At 32.0% G+C, this 25,939-nt stretch overlaps 2 protein-coding genes across 2 annotated transcripts in view; one reads left to right on the top strand and one right to left on the bottom strand.

Annotated features, from left to right (window-relative positions):
• The window catches only part of LOC133206265 (WD repeat-containing protein 7-like), a 253,062-nt gene that overhangs the window by 37,495 nt on the left and 189,628 nt on the right, over positions 1-25,939 (bottom strand). The window lies entirely within an intron of this gene.
• LOC133206120 (putative ankyrin repeat protein RF_0381) lies at positions 1,289-3,602 on the top strand. Its single transcript, XM_061342049.1, has 3 exons — positions 1,289-2,404; positions 2,499-2,706; positions 2,854-3,602. Exons 1-3 carry the CDS (start codon positions 1,351-1,353, stop codon positions 3,173-3,175), a joined length of 1,584 nt encoding a protein of 527 aa, XP_061198033.1. The 5' UTR covers positions 1,289-1,350; the 3' UTR covers positions 3,176-3,602.

Below are 25,939 nucleotides of genomic sequence, written 5' to 3'. Positions count from 1 at the left end.
AAGTGTAAATGGAAACACTGTTCGTTGAAATTACCTTATCGGGTTTGAAGGAAGCTTCAGATTTACCACTTCACACAGAAAAAGCAATCGTGTACAAAGTACAAGAGATATTAATCATAATTAAATGTCAATCACCCCTTTTGGAAAAAATGATCTAGTCCAATGGCAGGTCTTCGACCTTATGATTTGCATATATGCTGAAAAATTCCAGTTTTTTCTGGTTTAAAACCGAATATCGTCATATCATGTTCAGCTTGTATATTTAGTAATTATGATAAAAGTACACAAAGATATACAACTATATATAAATCAAACATCCTGAAAAACATTTCCGTATTGGAAGCAGCTACTACTGGTTCATGGAGTCTGTATGGTTAAATTGTAGGACGAAGTGAAAACACCAGTTTCAGTACACGTATGTCGTCGTAAGACGTTCCCCTTTATGATTTCTTTGAAAGAGTCCCCATAAAAATCCTCTGCGGATTAATATACCTGCAGTCAGATATACATGGATATCTTTGAGCTAAATTGGGGAAATATACCCTACTGCAACTAAGTGGACAGTTTGTCAATTTCTTTATGTTTAAATAAAAATCAAATTGATTAATTGATAGAATTGAAATAAAATAAATTTATTTCAGTTTTGAAAGGTTCTTGCGGCTTTTAACCAATACTTTCACCTAGGCACAATTTTCGTTAAGTGTTTTGATTTTGCGGTTCATCATGTTAAATATGGCGGGATAAAAATACCTTTATGCTCTTTCAAAACTGAAATTACAAATCTTCAAAATATATAGTTTTCTAAATCACAAATGCACACATATAATGTACACTTTGCAAACTTTAAAAGCTTAGTAATTCAGAGAATATTTAATTGGAGAAACAGTAACAGGATTAATTGCATGGAACTTACAAGAAAAGTAAAGGAAGAAATTCTTGTCAAAATTGTATCTAAAAATCTTTGAAAAAATGAATATTAAGTAATTATCGATTGATGTTAAATTAATCATCATAAGGATTAATATATAAATTGTCATCTCAGTATTACTTATAAATCAATAGGATAATAAAAAATAAAATAGTTCATTTTTTAAAGGTGACATTTAATCTGTTGTACATCTTCAGTTATTAAAAAAATCAAATGTGAATCATTAATATAACTTTCACTATAAATAATAATTAAGTTAGTATTTTTGTTGGTGTCTCATCGTCTAATCGTGAATAGATAATTTTGTTCCTCTAAAGCTGAAGAGTTCCAAAACAAATATTGAAGCTCATTGTTCATACTCGGACGTTTAATTAGTTTTTACGGGACAGTTGCGAGTATACATTAGGTCTATACTTGGAAAAATGACTAGTAGATTATTAGAAGCAATTGAATCCAACGATCTTGAAGCTGTCAGGACGCTGTTAAACGACAGAGAGCAGTGTAAACATTACGACGTCAATGAGGGTTTGTGTATGGCGGCCAAGAATGGCCATTATGAAATAATCCAACAGCTGTTCCGAAGCCCAATTAGAAAACCATCTGTGCAATATGTAGATGAAAACCAGAAGAGAGCTTTTGAATATGCTGTTATATCTGGTGACATAAATGTTGTTGACTTTTTATTGAAGGCAGGGGCATTTATAAATTGGTCAGATGATGAAGGTTTTCAGCCGTTACACTTTGCTGCCCAGTACGGAAACGTGGCCATGATTAATTTCTTGATAGAGAAAGGATCTCACATTTACTCAGCCAGAACTAACAGGGAAGGTCTTACTCCATTTCATGTAGCTGTTGATTATGGACACATTGAGGCTGTCCAAGCATTTATTGAATCGAGGACAGTGTCAGTCAATATGAAGACGAAACTTAAACAAGGTGGTCAAACTCCTCTACATAGAGCTGTTCTGAAGTCACATTTAAAAATAGTAGAATTACTGGTTGAAAAAGGTGCAAGTATTGATACAAAAGATTCCGAAGGCAGACAAGCAATTCATTATGCTGCACAAGCAGACGATCCTAATGTTCTTGAATACATACTTAATCAAGGTGCAAATATTGATGTCACAGAAAACTGCGGACGTCGGGCAATTCACTACGCAATTTACAATAATCAAGAAGAAAATGTAAAAACATTGTTAAACCATGGTGCAGATATTCATGCGAAAGACGAAAGTGCGTATTTGCCCCTTTATAGTGGGGTCATGATAGAGAATCCAGATATTGTTAAGTGCTTACTGCTTGCTGGAGCAGATCCAAATGAATGTAATCGGGTTTCCCGCCAAGATTACGCCCTCCTAATGGCGGTATCTCTTGGAAACACCGAAATCGTTAGAATCTTATTAGATGCTGGAGCGGATCCAAACGTCTTAGGTTTCAATAGAGCAACGGCACTCCATAAATGTCAAAAACTGAAAAGTAAGTATATAACTTATCAACATCATATTATCCAAACCTATTACATGTATGTTATATACAGTGTTTTAAATAATAATGAATTTGATGTTGACAGACAAAGATGAGCGCGATACAATATTAACTCTGTTGATAAAGAGGGGGGCCAAATTGAATGCAATGGACAGAGATGGATATACCCCTCTCCATAGCTGTGTTATGCAATCAGTTCTTGGGAACTTTAGCTTAACCACAATGAAGATTCTTATCCAAGCAGGATCATGCCTTTATCCAGAAAGACAGTCACCAAGTGTACCTCAAATAAGGTTGCTAATATTTTAAACTTTATTTATAAATATAGGATAAGACGTATGTAACCAATTAAGTTATTAAATAAGTCAGTTATTGTAATATCAATAAATTGCTAACATGTATGTCTCAAGAAAAAGTCATGTTTTCTCTTTTTCAACCAGAGTGCCTGCATCGCCCAACTCCCCCCTCTGTTTCCTTGTCTGGCGAGGTTTTCTGGAGGCCGCGGAATATCTACTACAATGTGGTTGGGACATATCTCATGAAACCTGGATGTTCCTACCAGGTAAAACAACAGAACAGACGCGATTTCACCAATGGATGATAGAGTTAACCATTTCTGTTAGACCCCTGTCCAATATATGTCGTCAAAGCATACGAAGACATCTTCTAGAATGTACCAAAGGATCTGAAATACTGTCCAGCATTGAAAATCTTCCATTACCAGCCTCTATAAAGAAGTATCTATCATTCCAAGATGAGTAAAACAGTTATAGTATATGCAGTAGTAAGGTGTCCGTCGTCCATCTAGCTGTCTGTCTGTCTGTCAATCTATAAACAATTTTTCAAAACGCTACTCCTCCTACAGTTCAGGTCTGATTTCATTACATCTTGGCACACAAGTAGACTTCACTAAGATACATAATTCTGTGTATCGATTTTTTTATTTTGGTGAACTATGTTGCCATGGTTACGAAAAATAGAAACCTCTGTGAAATACTTTTCAAACACTATTCCTCTTACAGTTTTGGTCTGATTTCAGTATACCTTGGCACACAGGTAGACTACACTAAGCTACATAATTCGATATATCGGTTTTTGATTTCGATGAACAGTATTGCCTTGGTTACTAAAAATAGAAATTTCTGTGAAAAATTTTCAAAACGCTACTTCTCCTGTAGTTTTGGTCTGATTTCAATATAACTTGGTACACGAGTACACTACACTAAGATACATAATTCTACTTATTTTTGATTTCGATGAGCGGTGTTGTCTTGGCTACCAAAAATTAAAACTTCTGTGAGATACTTGTAAAATGCTTGTAAAACGCTACTCCTCCTACAGGTTTCGTCTGATTGCAAAAAATCTTGCCACAAAAAGAAACTAAACCAAGAATCATTATTCTATTCGTATTTATTGTTGTTGCATAGTTTCAAGTCCAAGTGCTACTTTTCTCTTCCTCTGTTTTAAGTACAAAACAATAGAGCTACAGTCTCATCAAAGACTTCTTGTTACTAAAAAAGTGCAATAATGTTTAGGAACATGCAGGTTTTTTTTTTCAGAGTTTTCCTTTCTTATTAAAATAAATGTGATTCTTGAGAACTAATTTAAACTACAAGAGGACTTAGAATTTTGCTTGTGATTTAATTAACAACAATAAAAAAAAACAAAGTTCTACTTCCTCTCCATAATTATGGTGTTAGATAACCTGTACAAACGTCAAAGCATTATTTCGTATTTTTTTAATATCTATCTCAGTATAAGGCTAGTTTTAATATACTCTTACTCATTTTTAATATATCTGTACACAGTTGACTTATGTATTGCAACTTCTTTTAAGGTAAAGAAAACCATGTATTTTAAACTTTTATTATGTATGTACGTGTATTAAACATGTTTGTACAATGTATTCATTAATTAAAATATCAGATATTTAGATCTTTTAAACACAATAGATACACATACAAATATTTTTGATTCGAAAACCAAAGCAATAAAAAAGATATAAAGAAATATATTATTTTACTGACACGTACTGTAATAAAAACCAACACCATAAGTAGCTAATGCTAAAAAGTCTAAAACAGACAAACCAGGAGGAAAAAAATATAATATATATAAATTCATCAGCATCACCATCATAAAAAAGCCGTCTATTTTGAGTTAAAACTTGTTCCATCTTGTATTTAAGAGGTAAACGCCCTGATGACACTTGTTCGGGTTTGTTCTCTGAGTCACAAAGGACATCGCTTTAAGCATTAAACTACACTTGTACTCGGGAAGTATACTAATAGATCTCGAGAAAATATGGGACCGACTGAACTTTTGCTGTGCTGAATCATGGCATTAAACATTTAAAAATAAACTTTTTTCGCAATGTGTGTTTAATGTTTATTTCATTTATATTTTAAGAGGCTGTCTTTTACTTGAACGGAGTTACATTACTGTATGGAGGTTTTAAGTACAGAACTTTATAAATATACAAGCAACCATACACTTGATATGAAGGTTTAATACTAGTAAGGTCGCCCGCGTGGCGCAGTGGTTAGATTGTTTAATTGATTGTATGTTGTTTAAGGTCCCATTCGAGAATTTTTCACTCATGTAGAAACGTTACCGTATGCCGGGGAAGGGCTTCAATTTAGACTTTTACTCGGCAATCAGGGTCATTGAGCATTGAGGGTTCTTTATCCTGCCAACGCCTACCGTGACACTGGACCTCAGTTTTTAAGGTCTCATCCGAAAGACCTTGACTTTCACTTTCAGTGCCGGGCGCTTCGCGAAGGGACAGTTACTACCTATATTTATATCTTAGGTTTGACTCGGCGAACGAGAATCGAATCCGGGCCTCCCGATCACGAAGCGAGCGCCCTACCAATAGACTACAGTGAACGGTATCGCAGTGGTTAGAGCGTATGCTCTAGAGTCGCAGAGTAAGGAGTTGATCCTTATGTCTTGGGTTGGAATCTCGATGCAGGACGTGGAGATGTCCTATCTCGCAATAGTTGCTGGTACGAAAAAGATCTCTCACTGCTCAAAAAGACCATAAGTGCTGAGTACAAGTCTAAATTTGCAGCCCTCCACCTGCATGTGGTGGTGTTTCAATATGAGTGAAAAATTAACGTAGAGACATTAAACAAACAAACATACAATACTAGTTTAGCACGGAAGTACATAAAACACAAACACAATTTTACATTATTAAGCAACTACATAGCTTAAACTTGTGAATAACATCTACAGCTTCCTTCTTTGTTGCAACATTTCAGAGAGAATGACGTTGCATAAATTGTAATGTAAGCAATTTAAAACGAGTAGCGTGGCATTCTGTGAATTTGTAGACATTACATTTCATTAATGGTTTAGTGGGAAAAAATAGAGTTATCAGATAAACTAGTCATACAGCAGTATTTTGTATATAACGTAGTAAGTAAAAGTAAATAAAATCCTTTCAAATGAATGCAGTTTTTGACATATATTGCTGTTTACATGTTTGACTCCCGCTGCCATGGGAATAAACGAAGTATATTTGAATTATAAACGTCCTACTATATAAATTGCCTCAGGTCTTCCAGAACCAAATTTATGAAATATGGAGATAACGAACAGTATTCAAGTTTAAAGTCCATTTAGACAATACAAATCGGGAGCAGAGCAAACACAGACCTCCAAAAACATCAGAGGTGGGATCAGGTGCCATGGAGGAGTGAGCATCCCCTGCCGACCGGACACACCCGCCGTGTGCTCCTTTTCATGATCGGTGAAAAACGGAAAACATCCGTAAACAATTCAGTGTGTAAATAATAGCCGAACAATTAGTATGAAAAACGTCAGTCTGCATTTGATTTAATGATAAGTGGTTTTTGCTGACAAGGACATTGTATCCAAATTTGTATCGTTTCAGTGGACTTTCGAGATTGAATACTGTTCGTTATCTTCATATTTCATCGACCATAAAACTTCGAAATGATGACTTCAAATGAGACTGTTGATATCCTTGTTTGTCAATAGTTTGCCTCGTTTTAGAAATTGTTCATACGTAGAGCATGCTCTTGCGTATCGAATCAACTGGGAGACAAAAACTCTATATGCAGGTGATAAGGGTATATTGCTAATTAAGTAAGGGAAGTTCACGATTGAAAAATTGAAGACATCACGTTTATCATAAAGCTTTGTTGTTAGGTTACCATTAAAGTCTTTTTCTAGTAAAATATCCAAATATGAAGTAGATGTGTCAGACTCTGTGGTATCTTTTATTTCAAGCTCACTGGATATGAATGGATGTTACTATTGTTAATTGATAATACGTCGTCGATATAACTAAATGTCGAAATGAAGGCCACAGCAAGTGTTTTCGTCTTCTCGTGTAGAAGTTTTTGAATAAATTCTGCTTCATATGAATACAAAAATAGGTCTGCTAACAAGGGGGGGGGGGGGGGAGCAAATGGTACATATGAGAATTCCAACAGATTGTTGAAATACCTGATCTCCAAAAACTACATACATCGAAGAGTTTATGAAAACATTATCTGCCATCACTTGACATTACAGACATTTATTTTGTGCCAAACAAAAAATAATGAATATATCGCTCAATATCCATGTGCACTACGAGGTTCTATCAAATATTATATGAATAGGAATATTATATTAAATATCGAAGGAGTTTTTCTCAGTTACTCTCAAGTAGAAAAAAATGTCATGTCGAGGTTGCGTCGCCTGGACATACCTTTGCTTACAGAAACATTAATGATTTATTATAAAAAAATAAAACTTATTATTTATGGTGTATTCTGTAGATAGAAAAGTTAATGATTACTAAATTTGTTAAAATTCACTGATGTGCCTAAAACGGTTTTATTTTTATGGCGCAAGTTCACGAACTTTTTAATAACCCTCGTACATGTTTCCCAGTAAACTCGAAACAAAATACACTACATAGTCTGCCACATCTGTTTCATACTAGTAGCATATTATATGTATTTATTGGGTGTTAGTTGTCATGTTGTAATTTTTGAATTTCTTCCACCCAGTAAATTCAAAAATTACAATATGACACTTGGATGTTCTACTGACTATGGACGTTAATGTCCAACTAACAGCAAAACTTTACGACAAACAGATGACTTCAGCTTTTACATCGTCAACTTACCTATTTTTGTAGTAATATTCCACTATCACCTGCATATGGTGTTTATGTTTCCCAACTGATTCAATGCGCAAGAGCATCTTCTGATGACCTTGGTTGCAAATACAACCAGGTGTTGGGTCGTATTTTGACAGACCTGTTTCCCACCAATTGTAACACCATATTTTTATACCAATTTTACTACGGATTACTCTTTTACCCGATCAATACAGAGCTCATGGCAGTAAACTGTTGTGAACGGTCGACAGGGGATACTTACTCGTCCTAGGCACCTGATCCCACCTCTGGTGTTTCCAGGGATCCGTGTTTTTGCCCTGACCATGAATCGTATTCTTGATCTATGAAATTGATCACTGTTCGTTATTTTCACATTTTACATATGCCAACTTAACTTTTTGATGTAGTGAATGAAATAATTAATGTATATGGACAGCTGGTGTGTAAAATTCACACCTCTTATTGTTCCAAACATTATATTTTGAACTGAGGCACTAAGCCTTCAGTGCTAAAAACTTCCCAAGTCTCTTCTAAAAAAAAACCTTTACGTTCAAGTATTCTTCTCGTTGTATATTGAACAACATTTGTTCAGAAGATGTTATTGAACTTTTTGATCAAACTTGTATCATCTAGGCCTTGTTCAATTATGCCGAGAAAATCCCTGATATCTACTCTCCATTTTAAAGAATGTTATGTACAGTGCAGGGAACTAATTTTGTTACATAAACCAGCATTAGCATTAGTAGCATAAGGATCGAGCTAGCATCAGGATCAGCATTTAAAAAACAGCATTACCAGGATCAGCATCAGCAAGCAAAGGATAAAACCAGCATTGACCTACATAAAATCAGCATTATCAGGATTACTAGCATTAAATCAGCAAGCAAAGGAAGCATTCAAATCGGCATTGATGCTGTAACAAAATTAGTTTCCTGCACTGTATTGTAAAAACACATGACATTTTATTTTAAGCTTATATCGTCTTTAAAATCATTAAAACCCACGTCATCTTGTTGCAAATTTCCTTAAAAATAATTTTAAAAAAATAATGAATCAAAATCTCTCTAAACCGATATTTTCACTGGTATAATCGTACATAACATATATAATTTACATGTACATGTTTTGAGTCTAGAAAGTGAAAACAAAGATACATTTTGAAATTTTAGTCCACCACTATACATGTACTTGTATATAGTATTTTATTATAAAATGTCGTAACATCTAAAATGTGACACTGTGAGTCATGATTTTGTGAAGACTTTTAACATATGATTTTAAATCTGTTGCTAAACTAACATCTTGGTATTGACATTGAATCATCGACTTTCTGTACCTGGTAACTTAACATCCACATAATGCATGTAGTAACCCAGATATTGTATATTTCACGTCTCTAAACAGCCACCATTTTCTGTTTCTTCATACAGGCAGGTATATATTTCGTGATTGCTTCATGAAATATGCCTGTGTGAAAAGTCGAAGTTCCTATGGGTTTTACTGTGTTATTTTAATCTCATTTATTTGTTTTTCTATCCAACATAGGAAGTTTAGCCTTGATATGAGTGGAGAAAATACGGAAGTTCCTACATTGCTTAAATAAAAGTACATAACCGTACTTCATAACTCTACACTAGTCTATCGGTGCAAACTTAGTGCATCTTTCATTAGTATGCATAATTCCATGCTGCAGTAAACGTCAAACAATGTGTTATGGTTTAACTACGGACACGACATTGGGCAGACTTTTTACTATCATTTCTAATTATGATGTCCAAAAATAAATTATAGCACTTGGTGGGATTTCTGAGCAGTTATAATGATATCTCACTCATCATAATCTATGGGATATACCCAAGTTTAACAACGTATGGGAGAAAATGACTCATTGTCAATATCCGTGGGATTTATCCCATTTGAGCAAATTTGTGAGAGAAAAAATCGCAATGGGAGAAAATATCCCATCTGACACTTTTTCTCCCATTGGAGAAAGGTGGGATAGTTGTTAGGACTAAAAATCCCACTATTCTCCCATGGGATTCTGACATTCAGGACTTCATATTTTTAAAAAAAACGCCGGAATAAGGGATCAAATGGTTTTGAACATATTTTATTGAGTACATCAAAAGGATTGGAAACAAGTTCTATACAACTTAAAAAGTTCCTCTCCTTATATATTACAATTTGTTATGCAAATTAGAAGAAAAATAATACCATTAATAAAAGTGAAAAAGCAATTGAATAGCATATCAACTAGAGAATCTACATGTTTCGTCAATAAATTTAAGAACAGCAGCAAAAATACTGTTATTTATCTGTAAAGGCAAATTAACATCACCACATAATAATAGATTTATATCAATAGTAACCAGTTCAAGAGTGAACAAGCGATTAAAAAGAGTACTTCTTGCATTAGAATAATTTTTGCATGCAAAAAAGAAATGGTACACATCTTAATTTTTTCCACATAAACATAAGGGACTACTTATAATGTTTCGTTTATATAGATCATAATAAAAAAATATTCTAAGAGTTTGAAAATTGACTTGGAGATAGACAACAGAACAATACAATACTAAAGTTCGTGTGGACTTGGAAATTGATAAATTTTACATAATTCAGGTATAATATATATAGAAAAGCATCTCAACGTTAGTCAAAATGATATCCTGCATGTAGCATGGATTCAAGTATGGTTAGTAAAGTCATGACATTTTGAGACTAGGATTATGCCACAACATGGGGACATTATTTTCATTGCAATACAGAAATAAAAATTTTTAAAAATCTTCTGGAAAACAGCAGGGCCAAAGTGACTCGGGGAAGCAGTGTGGCATTTGGGTCTCTTATTTTTATTTTGTACTCTATTCTTGGATGTAAAGATAAATTTTTTCTCTAATTCGTCTTAATATACAATTTATGCAGTATCTTCTATTATACCTTAGTACTATCATAGCTAAAATTACACGGTTTTTTATTCACTATAATTATTAACATTGGCACCAAGTGACTAGCTTTAAGCGTCTACACCTAAATTATGATATTTATATAAAAATGATAACGAAGATTGCATAATAAATGTACTAGATTTACTTACATTTGTTCGCAAACACCCTTTGTATTACGCGTTAGGTCCAGATATATAATTGTTGTTTTGTTGGGGGGTTTTTGTGAACTTTGCTTTATCTCCTGAATCACACATTTTCAGTTTTTTGCAGTAATGATAACACGTTGTTTAAACAATAAGGTCAGACGACACGTTCCTTAAAAATATATAATATTTCCCAAGTATTTGTCATTAAAGTATAGGTACTTAAACAACTTGAAAAAATTGAGGTACCTTACCAGGCATTTGGACATGATACCAGAGGGTGATATTTCTTATATAATCCTTATGGGCAATCTTCTGAATGGCCTATGTCACAATATTTGGTGTACTTATATTTAAAAACATATTGAAAACAGTGTAGAAATCACAAGAGAATGACAATTATGAATAAGTTTTGATGTAATACCAAGAGAAACAAAACATAATTTGAGGAACGTGTCGTCTGACCTTAATGACGTTTAACGAATATACTTAGCATTCAGCTCTTTCATCTTGCGTGGAAATTTTCAGTTTATTTTACTACACGTCTGACTTCATTATTTTTTTTTAAATCTAGGGTCAGTATACACTGTTCCAAATAATTTGGGTAGTCCACCAACCCATACATAATAAAGTCGCCCGCGTGGCGCAGTGGTTAGAGCGTCTGCTCTAAGAGTCGCGGAGTAAAAGTTGATCCTTACGTCGCGGGTTCGAATCCACTGCGGGACGTGGAGACAGGTACTTCGGAAGAGACCGTATAAACCGAGGTCCAGTGTCGCAGTAGGTGTTGGCATGAAAAAGATCCTTCACTGCTCAATGGCCCTGAGTGCTGAGCATAGGTCAAAATTTGCAGCCTTCAACCGGCAAGTGGTGGCGTCCCAATATGAATGAACAATTTTTGAGATGAACGTTAAACAACATACATACATACATAAACATTTTATCAAACAGATTCATTATGATAGCATTTCAAAGTCACCTTATTTGGAACAGATTAACATTTATCATTGTTAGATGGCATTTCTACTTTTATTTTGGCTACTACGTAATCAAGTTATCAAATGCTTTTTTTAAAGGATTTGTTTCCATAGGTCTGAAAATGTTTATCGAGTTCTGGAAATGATTGAAACATTAATGTCCTGTCACGTTGTGATATTTGATTATACAGAAAATGTAAAAATTACAACCTTATTTTTAAGCAATTTTGAGATTGAAATTGAAGATTTAACAACAATTTGGAGAAACCTTGGCAGTTTTAGTCTCTGATAGGATGTTTTATTTACTCTTGCTACCTTATATCAGGCAAGGGAGTATTTTGTATTACACTTTTGGTATTTTTTCACAGTGTGTAAATTACCACTATTTTTTTCTTACAATAAGAAAAATATCACTTTTATTCCATTAATAAATTACAGTGCTTCACTGTTGAAAATGTAATTAAACAATAATGCTTTCTTTGGTTGTTAGTACGGGAATTAATATCGCAGCTGTTTAAGAAAAAATACATAACCCGCGTAAGCGAGTTATGTGAATTTTTTCTGCAATAGCTATTAATTCCTGTACTAACAAAGAAAGAAAGACATTTTATTGTTCATATTTATATCTTTTTAAACAAAGTATGCAAAGTAAATTAGATAGGTTAAATATTGTATTATAGATGTGTAAGTCATTGTATGCATAATTGATGGAACAGCCGTTGCTTAAGAAATCTATGCAGGTGGCTTGCTAAGTGTTGTTTATGGACTGATTAACGGCAGTGGTTTTTATAAGAAATAAAGGAAATAATATTCAGTGGATGTAAATATTAAATATACAAGGACTGATCCCTAAATAATGTCATAACTGCTATAAAAATCTTAATTATTTTATCAACAAAATTTTATATACTTACATGCATACCTCTATCTATTTTGACTGCATGCTGTCTAAAAATTTCATTCAGTTCTGCATAATTCTTTTTTAAAATATTCAAATAAATATAACGATAGGTATTGTCTACCGCCGCACGACGAAAACTTTACTGACCCCTTTTATTACGTTAATTTTTAACACTCATTTTATGTTCATCCACAAAACTACTGGTATTTAATCTCTCATACATTTTATTTAATCTATACTAACAACCTGTGCTAGAACGTTTACTTTGAAATGATTTATTAAAATAATCTGAACTGCTTTATAGTTCATTTTCATATTCATTCCGCTTTTCGAATTTCTTTTCGTGTAGCTTTGGTTTCAAGAGTAAGGGACGTTAAAGGTTCTTTGATCACCCACACATTTTCTTCTTCCTCGCATCTGTCTATGAAATATGAAACAAAAACGAACAGTTATCTCCGGACTTCAATTAACAAAGGTATTTTCTGCAATTTTCTATCTTTTTAATGTTTATTACTTCCCTTATTTGTAGTAAAAGTTCCTGACATCAGGTCTGAATGTTTCATCAGGTCATCAACCTTTTTCAACATTGCAACAGAAGAAGAAGAAAGTAAGCGGACAGTCAAAATTTAATGTATCTTACTCTTCAATCCGACGAAATACAAGATTTATGCACAAGGATATGAATATGGAAATGATGCAAGGCAACAATAACAAAAGATAATTTTTTTAAAAAGCATGAAATTAAAGAAGAATGTGAGAGATTTTATAATGAGTGCAGACATGTAACGTCAAAAAGATGTCGGTAAAGTTGCGGCTATAGACGAATACATATATGTATATGAAATTTTTAGGCAGCAGTCAACCTAAGTATGTAACATTTTATTGATGACTTCCAATTACATGTAGTAAAGATTTAAGACCGGTTGTACATTACTTACGGATCAAATACAGAAAATTTACTTAAGAATCCCTTATTGGATCTTTTGGAGGGGGGGGGGGTCATCATTGAACTAAATTTTTGATATGAATAGACATTTTGTCAGTTTCACAGATAAAGATATACCAGTATACGGTACGTGTACATGCACTCAAACTGCTGAAATACCCTTTTCGCACACTATTTTGTCTATTTCTCTGTGCCAAACTCCAAATTTGCTATCAATTGTGAAACTCTCTACATTTTATTTTGAGCTTTTCATACAAGAATATGAATTACACAATACATGTACGAAGAAATATAATTATGTAAATGCAAGCTTTCGATCAATCCTCACGAAAGACAACTCCTGATCTCAATAGCTTTCGTTTATTCTATATCCTAGTTGTTGATCTTAGTTTATCAGAAACAATTAAGGAAGAAAAGAATTTTTAGACGTCACTGATGAGACTGTAAAATATTTGCTTATAAGATCTTCCTTCAGATTTAAATAAAAATCATCTCAATTTAGGACGGAGAAGCTGGGGCTGACAGCACAGTAATATAATGAAACCTATGTAAGCTGATAATCATATTGACCTTTGGTTCCAGTGTGGTTTAATTTTTGAACATTATTTTGTGTAATTAATTGTTATAAAGGAGAGGACGTTCTAAGTTTTAAAAACTTGTGTCCGATCCTTTTGGTGTAATATCTAAACAATAAAATATGTTCAAATCAAACAATAGGCGTAGGACTGTGAAACAAGAGTAGCACTGGTGAATCGATAGGAGTGTTGTGAAATGCTAGAAATAGTACATGTATTGTGCAAGTACTGTAGTACTGTGAAACAACTATTTAAAAATTTCACAATACTACTTGTACTCCTATTGATTCACAATACTATTCTTCTCGTTTGACAATTCTTCTTCTATTGTTTGGAAGTACCAGTTGTTTCACATTTCTGATCCTATTTTTCACCATACTTTTTTATTGTTCCATATTATAGCTCCTAAAGAATTATTCCCATTGTTTGAAAGTACAACTTTTATTGTTGCACAGTACTTCTATTGTTGCACAGTACTTTTATTGATGCACATTGCTTCTACTGTTGCACAGCTTACTCCTATTGTTTCAAAGTTCTATTCCTATTGTGTTTCATAGTACTACTATTGTTTTCACGGTAGTATCCCTATTGTTTCACATTGAATGCTATCCCAATTGTTTCACAGTACTATCTATTGTTTTGTATAATTTTCCTGTTGTTTCACAATGCAACTCTTTTTGTTTGACTGATCTACTCCAATTGCTTCACAAAATAACAACTATTGTTAAACAATTCTTATCTATTTGTTTCATACCGGTACTGTTTTCCTTTTGTTGTATAGAACTACTATTATTTTCACAGCACATCTCCAATTGTTCACAATACATACCAGTATTGTTTTGCATTTTTATACTCCTACTGTTTCAGAGTACAAGTATTGTTTCACATTATACTACTGTGTCACGGTTCTTTTCCCATTTTTTCCACACAAATATTGTTTCCTAGTTCTAGCTGTAAAGTAGTACTCTTCTTGCTTCACAGTTCTTTTCATATTGCTTCATCGTACTTTCCATTTTGTTTCACATAAAATTCTTCGTCTTGCACAGTACCATTTCTATCCTATAATTTACCCACTACTTACATTGTTTCACAGTGCCATTTCTTTGTTAAACATAATATTACATTATATATATATATATATATATATATATATATATATATATATATATATATATATATATATATATATATATATATATATATATATATATATATATATATATAATTATTAAGTTGGTTAATTTATTTGTAAAGCATCTGAAGATTGTTAATGAAAGCGCTAATGCTTAACTGTGTTAATTTCTTCGTGTTTTCAATTTAATTATTTTCATTTATATATATATATATATATATATATATATATATATATATATATATATATATATATATATATATATATATATATATATATATATATATATATATATAAACGAAAGACAGGTTTTATTTAAATATTTGAAACAACCAGGCTTTTTTCCCTTTTTTTACATGTAAATTGTATATAGTATACACACAGAGAAACGATTTAAAAGCGTACTATAAGGGAAAAAAAAGTTTAGCAAATTTACAATTCAACTAAAGGCTGCTCTCTTCCCTCGTAATAACAATTTAGATATACCGTAAGCATTCTCTCTTTTCCACAAATAAAGACTTTCAAGCACAATACTGATGACACATTTGTTTTCATATAATATTTGCTCATTTGAAAATGCACGGAATGAAAGAGAAAATAATAATAAAATTAAATGGTATTATTTTCAACCACATTCATTTAAAAAATGACCACTTGATTACAATATCCATGACTGTGTCTACATTTTGGAAGGATATGCTCAAATAATCATTGTTGCATGGTTAACATTGCAAATAAACTGACCTTTCTGGTAATTATTGAAAATATTCATTATATATCTCAACAACACTAAATAACGATATTTTGAAATATTTTTTTAGAATGTCCATTTTGAAAACGAATATAATTAGTTAAATTGTTAGTAAAAATAAGTAATGTGCATGCTTGGATCATATACATTTAATTTACTGGGAAGAAGTTAATATTGTATTACATTTACCACATGTTAAAAATTGCCATATTTAAGTACAAATTAATTTAATAAATGGTAAAATTCAGAGTAAATTCTATTTGAATTTGGGGATTTTATTTTTTTGTGTTTTTGTTTTGAATTTCAATAAAGACATAAAAGTACAGAATTGTGGAGAATGCAAAAATAAGGCTGGTTTGATAGGAGAATATGTATATATTTAATATGTACGCCACAACTTTAAAGTCTTTAAAAACGAAAGTCTGATGATTAATATAACCTACCACAGTGGCTCTTCACAATTTTTTTTTCATATGGGAATACCTATGTTGCTTTCAGAACAAAGGATACTCAAAATATTATGTTATAGAAATCTGTAAAACTGATTACAGGTTTAATCATTGCTAAAGACAAAAAAGAAAAACAAGCAAATTCAAATAATTGTGGTCCCCCGCTCTCAGTGTCTTAGTGGGTGGGATGCGATTATTTATGGCATATTGTAACTGTCTTGTTTGTGTGTCCTGTCTTGTCTGTCCATCATGCAAAAAAGATATTATTTATTGCATTAATAAGAATTATGGCGAAGATTAAAGCTTCTCGAAACTGCATCAAACTTAAAGATCAAGGTCACGAGGTTAAGTATTATACTCTGGAATCATCATTGATTCATGGGGGACCATGCCAATGTTCGTGGATTTCGTGGGTCACACTTACCCACAAATTTACATTCCCCATAAATGTTTATTTTGTAAACATATTGATTCATTGAATCTACCATATAATCGAGTAACCCATATAATTACGACCCCACGAACAGGTAAAATTTTGCTTGCCCATGAACATTGACTCCAACGAATTAAAATGATTCCACAGTAATACAATCCGAAAGGTCTTGTCACAAGTAATGCAAATATGGAAAAAAAAATACGAAAGCCTTGATGAGTAGGTCAAACTTCTAGTCAAGATCATGAGTCAAAAATGATGTGCATGCACTGTACCTTTCTGAAAGGTGTTGTCATAGGTCATGTACATGTAAAATATGAAAGCCCCATCTCTCATTCAAAAGTTATTTCAAATGTAAAAAAAAATGATAAAAGACTGTAGGTTAAACTTTAAGGTCACCGTCACGACGTCAAAAACCAGAGTACATTCAGAAAGGTCTTGAAACAGGTAATGCACAAGTCAAATATAAATGCCATATCTTCTCTCATTCAAAAGTTATCACCACTGTAAACTTTTTGAAAATTAGGTCAAACTTCAGTGCCAAGGCCAAGGGGTCAAAACTCATAGCATGTTTGGAAACGTCTTGTCACAGATAGTGCACATGTCAAATGTGAAAGCCCTATCTCTTCTCATTCAAAAGTTTTGACCAAGGTAAAAGTATTGTTAAAATTTCTGAAAAGTAGGTCAGACTTCAAACTGACAGATGAATAAGACTTAATGTCCCCCCGCTTTCGCGAAAGCGGGGGACAAAAAAAAAAAAAAAAGATGGTATGATCAAATCGTCACTTTCTCAGTGTTTTGGGTATCCTATGACCTTAATGGAATATTTTCAAAAAGGTATTGCAAGTATTTTAAAGATAATCTCACCGTCTTCGCAAATACAAGAAATCTTGGTCTTACTCTGACTGACATGTTTCCCAACAATTGTTAGGCCATGTTTTTCATATCATTTTGACTACGGATTACTCCGTTTGCCTGATCAACAAAGAGAGCTTGTTGTGGATGTGACCAGTCGACGGGGATGATTACTCCTCTTACACACCTGATCCCACCTCTGGTGTTTCCTTAGGTCATTCGTATTTTATATTGGATTTATGAGATTTATCACTGTTCCTTATCTTTACCTTTATACTATATACGAGGTGGCAGTAATAGACAAGCTTTTAATTGCGAACTGCGTTCTAGAATGCAGTTCACTTTTGAATTGCAAACTAGAGACTGCGTTTCATAATTTGAATGCCCAATATTATCATGCTGTTTTGAACTTTTTCAGTAAATTAATATCATTAAAACAACTTGAAATCAAATGGAATATATCAGCTGTGTACTAGCATACGATATATTCTTTTTCTCCATAATTATGTATGTATCATAGAATACCTTTATTTCAGAAAAATTGGAAAAGCTAAAAAATTGTTATTCTATTCCTACACATATATCTACATTAGACTTCGTATGATGCTTTTTTTAAATAAGATAATGGTAACGTATATACGTACTGATTCGTGTAATGTGTCACATTTTTAGACTTTCAAGACGTTTTTTTTTTTTAAAGAAAACTTGTATTATCTGGAGATGCAAAATGTGTTATTATTGTTGTTGTGGGAAAGCTATATATTGATAAACAGGAATCTCCAGGCAAATATCATCCACAATGAACACGTATTTGAAAACGGTGCTTATAGTTAATGACATGGGTTAACCTGCCTTATCTTTAATATTTTGTTAATAAGATTTCCTATAAAAGAATAATTATTTTCAAATTATTATACTATATCGTAAAACATGGCAACATTTCTGACCAAATAAGATATGATACCAGTTATTTTTCCCAGCTTGAAAATTGTGATCTCTTACTAATCTGTATCCCTTTCATAAAAAAAATCTTACGTCTTAAAGAAAAGTTTGACCACTCTGTAATTTTTTTTCTTTTATTAAGATATTTTTTTTCTAAAGATTCATCACAATATATTTCAATATAATAGAAAAGTATGATTTTTTGGTGGCTTACTTTAGTCTAGATATACTTAATAGATAATTACAATTTATTTTTCTTTTTAAGATATTTTCATTATTTTGTGAAAAGGTCTACTGAAGTACTAGTATATGTTTTCTGATATAGTCATTTGTAAGTAACAACCAACTACCATTTTACTGCTCCCCCCGCTTTCGCGAAAGCGTGGGGACGTTAAATCTCATTCGTCTGTTCATCTTTCAGTCTGTCAAAAAACTTTAGCCTTGGTCATAATTTTTGAATGCGAGAAGATAGGACTTTCATATTTCACAAGTGCATTGTCTGTCACAAGAACTTTCCACAATTTTTGACCCCCTGATTTTGACCTTGAAGTTTGACCTACTTTTCAAAAATTTTAACATTGTCATTATTTTTGAACGAGTAAAGATGAGGCTTTCATATGTGCATTATACATTACAAGGCCTTTTCACCTGTCCTATAATTTTTACCCCTTGACCTTGAAATTTCATGTACTTTTTAAAAAAAAATTGACATTGATAGTGAATTTTGTATGAGAGAAGATAGGGCTCTCATTTTTCATATGTGCATTATGACAAGACCTTTCTATATGTCCTATTATTTTTGACCCCGTAAACTTGACCATGAAGTTGATTACTTTTCAGAAATTTTAATACTGGTAATAACTTTTGAATGAGAGAAGATAGGGTTTTCATATTTCACATGTACATTACCTGTAACAACATGCACTATTCTTGGAGTACTATCACTTTTGGCCTGGTGATCTTCGCGTTGAAGCTTGACCTTCTTTTCATATTTTTTTACGTCTCTAAATGAGTGAAAAATTTTCGAATGGGACGTAAAACAACATACTATCAATAAATCATTTTTTGTATTTTGGTTGTAGCTTTGTTTCTGGAAAGACAGGGCTTTCATATTTTTTTTATTTGTGCATTATCCTTTCCCACTCACTTTTCAGAAATGTTAATCTTGGTCGTAACTTCCACTTGAAGAGGCAGGGCTTTCATATTTACTTGTGACAAGACTGTTCTGAATGTACTATGATTTTTGACCTCATGACCTACACCAGTTTCACTTTCAAGAACTCTAAATTTGATCGTAACCTTTGCACCAGATCTAGAACATATTGCTTTCAAAATATATCAAAAAAATTTCGCATTATGGACAGACAAGGCAGGAAAGACAGGACAGTTACATTGTACAAAATGCCATAAATCATTGAATCCCAACTAATAAAACCCTGAAAGCGGAGGACTACAATTCTCCTCTCAATTTGCTTGTTTTTCTATTGATTACTTTAAATCAAGTTAGTTATTTTTCGTTAATATAATACTTTTCATTCATACTGAAATTCCGTAGGTTTTTTGTGTTCCTCCTTTCAGCGAGTTAATATAATTGCAATATTATATCGCAGTGAAATATTGCTATGCGTTTATCAAAAACTAATTTATTTTTAGAAGTTTTTGTTAGTTGAAAAAGGCATTTTAGACGTATTCATTTTTTCATTCAATATGACAGATATTGCAAAAAATAAAGAATATAGATTACATAATATGAATAAGTGTATATTCTATACATTGAATAACATAAAATCAATTAGATTCTAAATAAATAACAGGTTTTCCCTGTTCTTTTACATATAGCCATAGCTTTGTATACACATTTCTCAGTTCTGATACCACCTGATTTGTATCTTGAATTGAGAGCAAAACGTTGGAAAAGGGTGTACGTCATTTGGGGAAAAAATCACTCTTTTTCGAAAGGACTTCTGATCGAACAATTAATTACCTATTGTGAACTTGATTGCATTGATCATAATTTTCAAGACTATGCATTCAATACAAATGAACGGTTCTCAGAAAATCTGAATGCTCTACTTTCAACCAACAGTCAAAGGACGACGACGAAATGCAGACTTCAGTTCGAGTCTCTAGGTTTCAAGAAAAAACGTATTTCCCTCATACCAGCACTTACACAGTGTCCTCATAATTTTATGGATTTCAGATCCCCAAAACATGACGTACATCGCGACTTTTTATGCTCGAACAAGAGTGTGAAAAGGATAAACCATATGCAATGAAATGGAATTCTGATCTCAAATTAACTCGAGATTTCCTCCAAGAAAATTGAAAGTGAATCGTTGCCAAATTGCCGGTAGCAGACGGCAATGACTGCGATCGTGAGCGACGACAGACGAGAGGGCTGAATAAATATTTACCTAATTCCCACGTATCCGCCGTTCTGTATGCCGTCCCTCGCCCTCCACAGTTACAGGCCTGGCGTTCCTGGCAGCCAGGAGAAGTCATTCATCCTCCGAAGTTCGGTGTCAGGGGGGGCTCTCTTTGTTCTGAGTAAAAAAAAAATTGAGGTGAAAATTGACATCGCAATTTCAGAAAATTCCGGTAACTTCCACCAAATTGTTGCTTTCTAGGTGACACCCTTTCTGAACTTTGGTGTATTATGTTAGTGTATAAAGAAAAGGACTGCAACATTGTTTTCTTTCTATAATACCGCATTAAATATATTTATGATAATCTTTGTTCATTTCTTTTCTGTCAGTAAATTTTAAATTTAATTTTAATTTTAAAAAAAATACTATGGAACCTTTCAATACACACGTAAGTGTTTTCTTTTCGTTTATTTTACATCCCAGTGTAAAATTCTAAAATATAAGCAGTTGCAGAATCACTGAAAATACAGAATGTTAAAAAACTAATTGAATAATGTAAATATATAGAGGACCACTCTGATTAGGCTGATGTTATTTTATAGATTGCTCTTTGATGCAAATATTAGAGGGTATTTCAAACTGAAACAAAAGAAATGAAAATCAAAATAATATTAATAATAAATAAATAAATAAATAAATGAATAAATGAATAAATAAATAAATTAATCATTAAAACGGATAAGTCTTTGAAATAGCTGAGGAAGTATATTTTCGTGTTACACTTACACTTGAAAGTTAATGCAGTTACACAAATATTCTATATAACATATTTTAATGTGCAACAAACTCAAAAGTTTTTATTGTCTCTTTTCAAAAATAAAGCAAAATTACAACATACAGATGAGTAATTAAACAACAATGGTCAATAACTGTTGCTTTTATGAAAAAAAAAAAAGACAAAACAAAACAACAACCGAGAAAAAAAAACCACAAAACAAAAAACAACAAAAAAGAATCAGAACAACAAGAGCTAATAGATCCATGATTATTATAAAATTCTTAATTATACTTGTAACTTTGATAAATTTAAAAAAAAAATTAATTTAGAAGGTTTGTTTTTTCAAGGACTTTGTTCGGAAATGACCAATATCTACCCCCCAAATCAAACTTTGATGGAAAAGTCTATAATTATGTTCTAAACCAGGGGGTAGATGCAGACTTGAGAGCAAACCTATTTTCACCATCCATGACGTCATATGTTAGATATGATGCCAAGAAGATGACGTAAATTCAAATTTTCAATGGATTGAAAAAAGCGTGTAATACGTCGATGTTTTGATTAAAAGTCATCTACCCCACCTCTATCTTTTGATATAATGTGTAGAATTATAATATCAATCAAATATGAAAAAACTGCTTTGGAGCAAGCTTGCGCTCAGTAAATTCTATACTCAAAATTGAACAGACATTTTGTCCTTTATCTTGAAAATTCAAGCAGTTTGTTACGTCATAGAAACAAGCATTGACGATAATCTACTTCCAAACTCTAACAATTTTTGTTAGGAATATTCATACAATGTATACAATTGTGTACATTTCTAAAGATTTTCAAAATTTGCCTTTTATGGGGGCAAAAATATGCTTTTACCGCATATAGTTTTTTAAACAATTTATTCACAAAAGCAAATGGGATTTGGCAGCAGGCTCAGCCTTTAATTTTTACCCCTCTCCCTACTTCAAGGTCAAAGTGAATACATAGTTTATATAGTAAATAAACAATAAATTTAGAAGGTATGCGAATGCATATAAAGAAATAAAATTATTCGTTGGATAAAATCAAACTTTGCATGCTGATATTGCTATTTGCTGTTGTAAGGTTAAAGTTATCAAATATTCAACAATATCACACAAAGACTTTTCGGACATAGGTACCCCTTTTGACATATCTACAGATCTGCAAGTTAAACATCATTTATTTCATCAACACTAAATAAATGATACAAGAAGAAGAAAGACAAGAAGATAAGGGAGGAGCCTTTTGAAGGTATATTTGCTTCAAGACCGAGAAGAACAGGTTTTTTTTTTTAATTTTATTTTTGTTTTTTTAAATTTTTTCCCCTTATATTGTATGCTACTTGACTTTGATGTCAATTTTCTGTCTAGTATATACAACAATAATTCTATAAAGATGAATCTTTTTGAAGTTTTAACAATGCTTAAACAATAAAGTGCTTTCTTTCTTTGCTTATGCGAGGATTTACGGTTGCAACATTGAGAAAAAAAACCTAACCAGCGTATTCGTAATGATTGAAACTTTTATAATTAATCCCTAAAAAATACACAAAGAAAGACTTTTTATTGTTTATATCTGTCTTTATTCGTATATACAGTTGCTGAATGTACGTAAAATATTGTATTATCGATCCGTACGTTTCATTGATTGAACAGCCATATCTGAAAGAAAAAAATCTTTCTTACAGATGGTTTTCAGAACTAGATCTAATGATAGTTTTGGAGGTTTATTGTTGATTAACAAAACTCAGTTTTTATGATAAATAAAATAAATAAATAAAATAAATACTTTAAACCACTTTATAATGTATGCAGATATAAATATAAACAATATTTATGCATGTATTTTTTCCTGCAATGGCAACCGTTCATGCCTGTATAAACAAAGAAAGAAAGCATTTTTATTGTTTAAATGGGTTTTGTCGCTCCAATAATTTTCCATACCAGGACCCGATAGAATACATGCACTACCATAATGGGTATAAGGAAGAATATCAAATATTGACATAATGAATGCATATAATGCATCGATACAATTTTTTTTAAACTTTTTTTTTCGTGAAAATATACTATATTTACAATGGCGTTACATTTATCAATTCAAAAATAAAATCATAGTGAGATATAATTTTTCATCAGGAACGTGTTGAATGGGACCAATAATTGAAAAAAAAAAAGATAAATCATACAATGTATTTTATAAATAATCTTGTTTTTACTTAAATGAACATCAATATTAAAGGATATTCAAAAAATATTTTTATTGTAATTCTACTTGAAAATTTATATCCTGTGTAATTTTTTTTTATCGATTTACTTAGTAAAGTAAGCATCATTGAAAGGAAGAATTTAACGCGGGGTGTCCATTCTGTAATTTCCGAAGTACTTATACAATGTAGTAGAAGTCCAATCCACCATACCTTTGCATAATGAACATTGCTCTTTTACATGTGTTAAAACTAATGGATTGCATTTTTTCTGACATAGATCATTAATGATTCAAGAGCCAATCATTTTTTGTGCTACTCTGTTTACCGAGAAGAAATTCCAGGAAGTATTTTTTTTCTGAAGAACAATTCCAATATCTTATTCATGAAAAACTTGTTTATTTCAATATCAATACAAAGACATTTTTTTCTGATTTAAATACAATTTCTGATAAACTTTTGCATTTTGTAATTTGTCTTGAAATAAAACCTAGGAGCCTTTCGGATCATAAAATATGCCAATATCTTCACATACACCATGTAACTGGATAACCAAAAAACTGGAATGATCAGCCACACTATTAATTTTGTTTGAAGTAATATAGGGTTTGCCTCTTAATTCAGGCATTGGTCATTTACCGGAATTATGATCTCTTACAGGAACCCGGAGCTACCTCAAGACGTTACCGAAAACCATCAAGTCAAGAGAAATGGTATCGCCGACCAATCTGTATTATATTTGCCAAGATGTTAAAATTCGCGAGAGAACCTGGTGGAGATTTTTTAATGTTATTCTTTATTTGTGGGTGGTCGAATCTCGATTTGCGTCTTTTTGTACTTTAATAAAAGAAGTCTCCTTGTGAGATAAAACTTTGCAGAGACTTGGGTTAAAAGATGTGTCACTTAACCTATTGATTGGTGTAAATGTCTTTAAAAAAAATTCAGATAATAATTTTAAAAAACATGCTATGCATGCTTATTTCTCAAAATTCAAATTTAAATCATTTCTGGACTGCATGTCAACAATGATCGATCTCTCTCTCTCTCTCTCTCTCTCTCTCTCTCTCTCTCAATTTATACATACATTAAAAAAAACTTTTTCAGCGAAAAAAAAATATTTCTGTAAATTTTAATTTTCAAAATGCTAAAAAAAAAAGTTATAAGTATTTTTGAGTATTTAAGGAGGAATAAAATGTTTTACCTGATACAATAGAGAGAGGAGCTCTTGTCTGTCATTGTTACACTGAGATTAGAGGGATCGTTTGACATTTTAAACATACATTGGAGTGTTTTCATACTGTTTGTTGACGATTGCTTTAAATATTTGCCTTAGACTCGCGCCTTTATCAAAATATTATAAAGTTCCTCAAATAAGCATCTGCCTAATAGCATACACAACAGTAACAGAGTGTATTGAAAAAATACATCAGTTTGTTTAAATGCACATGAATACACGTATATATTTCCAAGGAATCTTTACTATTAATGTTATCATAATGACGCAATCTTTAGAGGTAATTAGTGTTTATTTCTTCCAATTGTTCGTCTTCTCATATTTTTTTTTTTAATTTCCTTAGTAAGACCTTGCGAGAGTGGAAAGAACTTCAAAAAAGAAATGAAATTTATAAGTGACAGAGACTTTTTAATTAGTAAATAGTTAAGGATTTTGATGAAATTTTGATGTGGAATAAAGGGATTTAAACGAGGCCGTTGACAAGCCTTCCCATTCCTTAATTCCCAAATGCCTGAACTTGCCAACATTTAATTTTTTATTTTCACAAAACCCTATTTTTGCTTCTTCTTTTTTTTAACCAAAAAATCATTTCTTTAAAATTAATTAAATTAATTACTTAATACATAATTTTATATCTGTAAACTTTTAATAACTGGTATTTTCATCATTATGTATATGCCTTGTAAAGATATGTGTATTATAGTATCATTATTGTCAATGAAAAAAAATATCGCA

This window comes from Saccostrea echinata, unplaced genomic scaffold, assembly GCF_033153115.1.
Source record: "Saccostrea echinata isolate AGI-Se365-2 ecotype Australia unplaced genomic scaffold, CSIRO_AGI_Sech_v1 ptg000054l, whole genome shotgun sequence".
In the NCBI taxonomy this organism is placed as follows: Eukaryota; Metazoa; Mollusca; class Bivalvia; order Ostreida; family Ostreidae; genus Saccostrea; species Saccostrea echinata.
Note: the sequence above shows the minus strand (reverse complement) of the source record. Positions and strands in the feature narration are given on the sequence as shown.

Coding starts and splice junctions, on each gene's coding strand:
- LOC133206120 (XM_061342049.1), top strand. CDS start 1,351: ATGACTAGTAGATTATTAGAAGCAATTGAATCCAACGATCTTGAAGCT. Junction 2,405..2,498: donor TAAATGTCAAAAACTGAAAA/GTAAGTATATAA, acceptor TGATGTTGACAG/ACAAAGATGAGCGCGATACA. Junction 2,707..2,853: donor CCAAGTGTACCTCAAATAAG/GTTGCTAATATT, acceptor TTTTTCAACCAG/AGTGCCTGCATCGCCCAACT.